This window comes from Echinops telfairi, unplaced genomic scaffold (genome assembly GCF_000313985.2).
Source record: "Echinops telfairi isolate 266 unplaced genomic scaffold, ASM31398v2 ScPeMD7_5;HRSCAF=22, whole genome shotgun sequence".
Taxonomy (NCBI): domain Eukaryota; kingdom Metazoa; phylum Chordata; class Mammalia; order Afrosoricida; family Tenrecidae; genus Echinops; species Echinops telfairi.
This window is the reverse complement of record NW_022103901.1, coordinates 1,336,049-1,340,542: the sequence shown is the minus strand read 5'-3', so window position 1 is coordinate 1,340,542 and position 4,494 is coordinate 1,336,049. Positions and strand designations below refer to the sequence as shown.

Below are 4,494 nucleotides of genomic sequence, written 5' to 3'. Positions count from 1 at the left end.
ACACACACACACACACACACACACACACACACACACACACACACACACACACAGCCTGTAGACCCAGCCTTCCAGTGGCTCCTAGCTTTGGAAATGAGGTCCTGAGAGAGCAGGCCTGGGGGTGTCGGGCAGGGCTGGGACCAGGCCTCTGGGCCTGGCTGGCTTCCGGCCAGCACCTTTTCCAAGACGTAAGTGAGTGCTTCTTGCCTTCCCAAGACAGAGAGGATCAGGGGTGCAGAGACGGGGCAGGCCCCTCCCATGGGGCCCCCCTGTGCGCTTGCCAGGCCTGGCTATAGGGGCACCAGCTTCCCTCTGGGGGAGCCAGCCTGAGGTTGCCAAGTCAGGCTCTGGAGCCCTCCGCCTGGGTTCAGATCCGGGTTTTCCTGCTCACCATCCCAGAGGCTTTGGGAGACAGATGGGGCTCTTCACGCGCATAAAGCCACAGTCTCAGGGGCTCACCGGGGCAGGCCCACCCTGTCCTATGGGGCTGCAGTGAGTCCACATGACTGTCGCAGTGAGTGAGTCCAGAGGCTTTGGTCAGCACCCCGTGGGTGCTGTCTGTGAAATGGGGCTGTCCAACTAAATGCACATACTTTGGACACATCAGGAGAAGGACCGGGAACGACAGGAAGGCCCTTTGTGAGCTGGACGGACACAGGGCTGCGACGGTGGGCTCAACCCTGCGAACAGTTGTGAGGACGGCGCAGGGCCGGGCGGGGTTCACCCTGCGGTATAGGGTTAGAGCTGATCGGCGACGTCTAACAGCAGCATAGGGGAGCCAGGGAGGCCCTGGTGACACCGTGAATTACCAAGTTCAAACCCACCAGCAGCTCCACGGGACAAAGATGAGGCAGGGTGCTCCCATAAAGAGTCACAGCCTGGGAATCCACAGGAGCAGACCTGCTCGGCCACAGGCTCACTGTGAGTCAGACGACTGGAGGGCAGATTGGTTTGGGAATGATGTGGGATCCTGTGACTAGAGCAGCCCAGAAGGTGAGGTGGGCCCCGTAGGTTTATGGGACGGAAACTCCGGAAGGAGGGTGTGCTGAGCTGTTCCTGGGAGGAAGGGCTGTCTCAGGGGACTGAGGACGTGGTCTAGAGCCTCCACGGTCGGAGCAAGTCACAAAAACAAACAAAACAATTTGTTGCAAGGAGCGCTGTCTGGGGTCACAAAGCAAGGCTAGGGCTCCACTCGCCCCGCAAAGCCACATCCTTGGCTGCCGGCCTGTCGTCTCCGCGTGGTTGACAACTGCTCTCTTGGCTTTGCTCTTTGGGCATGAGTGCTGAGCCTGAGCCTAGCACCTGCAGGCAGCAGGGCCACCACTCTGCCCCCACCGCGACCCCCGCCAAGCTCAGCTTGGCCCTATCTTCCTGCTCCATGGTTTCCCCCCAAAACGCAAACACATTCGATGGATGCCGATTCTCTGAGTTCTGAGTTGGCCAGCCCCTGTGGACCCCTGAGACTGTAGCTCTTTATGGGAACACGCAGCCTCCTCTTTCTCCCAGAAAGCGGCTGCTGGTCCTAACTGCTGGCCTCAGGGTTAAGGGCCAGTAGGTAACTCCCTGTGCCACCAGGGCTCTGTGTCCCCTTCTTCTGCCCGGGTTTCCCCCATGGCCCTCTTTCTGTTCACTATCTCACAGTGCACCCCCCTGCCCCACAGGGCATGAGCTCAGTGCCCCCCGCCCCCTCCCCCATCTGACAGCCACCTACTGGACCTGGGGGGCGCAGAGCTCGTCATGAGAGTGTGAAAGGCAAGGGTTGGTTAGGCCTCAGTGGTGCCGGCTGGGATGTCCCCTCCCATCCGTTCGCTGTGCCTCACCTGGTCCCCCACTTTGTGAGCAATGGGGGTGGCCCCTTCCTCCAGCTCTGCGTCACTGAGAGGGCGGATCCGAAGGGCTACCTGTGGGTGGGAGGCTGCCGTGGTTCTGTCCCAAGGAGAGGCCCCCGCCCAGCCAAGGTCCCCTTCCCTGGCTACACAGGCACAGAGAGGTGCTGTCACTGGCCTAAGGCCACACAGCTGCCCTGCTCTGGCCGACGTGCTACCCCATTCTCGGGGCCACTGGCCTTCCACCCCCAAATCTCCCTGAACCCCCTGGAGCTGACAACCCTCCCAGTGGTCCTGACTGAACTTTGTCTCTAGCCTGCCTGCTGGCAGTGGGGCAAGTCCCTGGCCTCAGTTCCCCCAACTGCCACAGGGTCTCTGGGACTGGGCTCCCCAGCACATGGGCCTGGCAGGCCCCTAAACTCCTCAACTGCATAGCAGCCTCGAAACCATTGAAAGCAAGCCCCGCAGTAGCCGTAGAGTTGGCTTCTGCTCAAGGTGACAACTCCCTCGTGCCAGAGTGAGGCCATCCTCCACCAGGGTCAGGGTGAGGGTCAGGGGTGGACTTTCCTGAAGTAGATCACCAGGCCTTTCTTCCAAGCCCTCTCTGGGTGGACTTGACCTTCGGGCTAGTAGCCAAGCAGGTTCCTCATTTGCACTCCACCCTTCCCTACCCCTGGGATCCAACCAGAGGCAGGGCAGTGGAGTCAAAGGGTGGGGTGGTGGGGTACAGAGAAGAAAGAGTTCTTGGTCTCAGCGAGACAGGGGAGGGGGACGTGGGCTGAGGGTCCCTGGGTCAGAAACGGGCACTCACCATGAGCTGCTGGTCCTTGGGCTCGGTGGCGGTCAGTTCCCGTGTGGCCGGGCTGCCCCGGGCGGGGGAGGGCATGTGGCTGGCTGGAGTGGACTTGCTCTCACCGTTCTTAGGGTGGGGCTGGGCTACAGCAGAGCAGCTGCGTCACGCCCCGCCCAGGTGACATCAGCCGCCCAGGGAGTTGGATCCGCCTGCCTCTTCCACTGGGCCCAAGAGCATAGCAGACCGATCGTGAGGGCGGCCCCCCCAGTGGCGTGTGCACCCCGGGGACCGAGCACCGGGCACCCTTCCAGCCTTCAGTCCCTCGGCAACCACCTGGTTTCCACGGAGCTCACCTATCAGGTGAGCCTGCCCGGGCGGCTGCAGGGCACCCACGGCAGAGGAAGCTGGAGAGGACACCCCGCCCCCCCCCACCACCACCACCAAAGGGCAGCCTCCAGTTGGGCTTAAACAAGCCAGGTCAGCTTGAAACTCCATCACTGCTGGGGATCGGTTCCTACTCACAGTGTGCAACTGCCCCTGTGGGTTTCTGAGGCAGTAAACCTTATCATCTTTCTCTTGCAGAGCGGTTGGTGGGCTTGAACCATTGACCTTAGTTAGCAGCTCAATGGATAACCCACTGGCCCACCCGGGGTCCCGGTCAGCTTCAAGTGAACTTGTATTTGCATTGTGCTAGAATGGATGTAGAGCTCTGGTGGCATAGTGGTTACACATTGTATTATTAACCACAAGATCAGTAGTTTGAAACCAGGTACTCCTCAGGAGAAAGAGGAGGCTTTCTACTCCCGTAGTTAGCAACTGTTTTGGAAACCCACAGGGACAGTTCTACGCTGTCCTGCGGGGTTGCTTGCTGAGCGGACATCCACTTGATGGGGAAGAGTGGGTTGGATGGAGGCCCTGTCTGCCCACCAGCTGGGCCCAGGACCCGGTATTTGCTGCTCAGACGCTGTGCTCAGCTTCTCCACAGGAGCCGCCCACCCTGAGCACCAGGGTCTTCCCAGCCCAGGACACACACACAACCCAGAGGCAGCAGCTGGTTTCACTGTGACCGTCCAGAGCCCACAAGCCCAGCCCTTCCCTGCCAGCCCCGCGGCCTGAGCCTGGGCTGAGGGACTTTGCAGGAACAACCACGGTGGTGCCTGGTTTCCCAGGGCCTCGAACCAGTTCTTCTCCATGTAGTAGTCTCAGCCAGGGAGCAAAAGCCAGGGTGGACCCAAATTTGCAAGACATGGGCATAGAACAATAATGGGAACTGGGAAGAGTGAGCGGACTCCCCCACTAGAAACTCATCTCCTTGCGTATGCTTTGGGCTGTTAACCGCAAGGTCAGCAGTTTGAAGCCACCAGCCGCTCCGTGGGAGATGGGGTCACTCCCAGTCTCAGAACCCACGGGGCAGTTCTCCCACCCTCGAGCCCGAGTCGCTGACTGAATGGCAGCTTCCCCAGCGCCCGAGGGCAGTGACACTGCACGGCTGAAGTGCCAAGGGTGGCAGTGCGCTGATTGCTCTGTGCAGAGGGCTCCGTCTGTTTACCCCAGGATGCCAGCCCATTTGGTTGTTTGAGAGCCTGGGGGGGCCCAAGCCATTCAATGCTCAACTAGTGGCCAAAGGCGAGCAGCCAAGCCTGCCCAGAGGCCCTAGGACAGGCTTGGCCACCTGACACTGGGTCTCGTCCAAATGCCCAACAGGCCCGGTGATACCGTGACCCATTGCACCGTACCTCCAGCACCCACATGCTCCAAGTGACATGAGCCTTCACCATATTCCTCTCCGTGCAGGGGTGGTCTCGGAGCTTGACCATGGAGGCCAGTGCCCACCTACCACCCCTAGCCCTGGGCTCTGCCCCAACACAGGAGGCA

The 4,494-nt window shown here is 60.7% G+C and overlaps 1 protein-coding gene across 1 annotated transcript in view; it reads right to left on the bottom strand.

Annotated features, from left to right (window-relative positions):
* The window catches only part of LOC101662889 (kinesin-like protein KIF19), a 34,017-nt gene extending 29,581 nt beyond the window's left edge, over nucleotides 1-4,436 (bottom strand). Inside the window, exons 1-3 of the mRNA XM_004705887.1 lie at nucleotides 4,356-4,436; nucleotides 2,638-2,757; nucleotides 1,821-1,901 (exon numbers count right to left, since the gene is read on the bottom strand). Of these exons, the coding sequence (XP_004705944.1) occupies nucleotides 1,821-1,901; nucleotides 2,638-2,757; nucleotides 4,356-4,436 (282 nt within the window). The remainder of the gene's footprint in view (nucleotides 1-1,820; nucleotides 1,902-2,637; nucleotides 2,758-4,355) is intronic.
* Nucleotides 4,437-4,494: the final 58 nt, after the last annotated feature.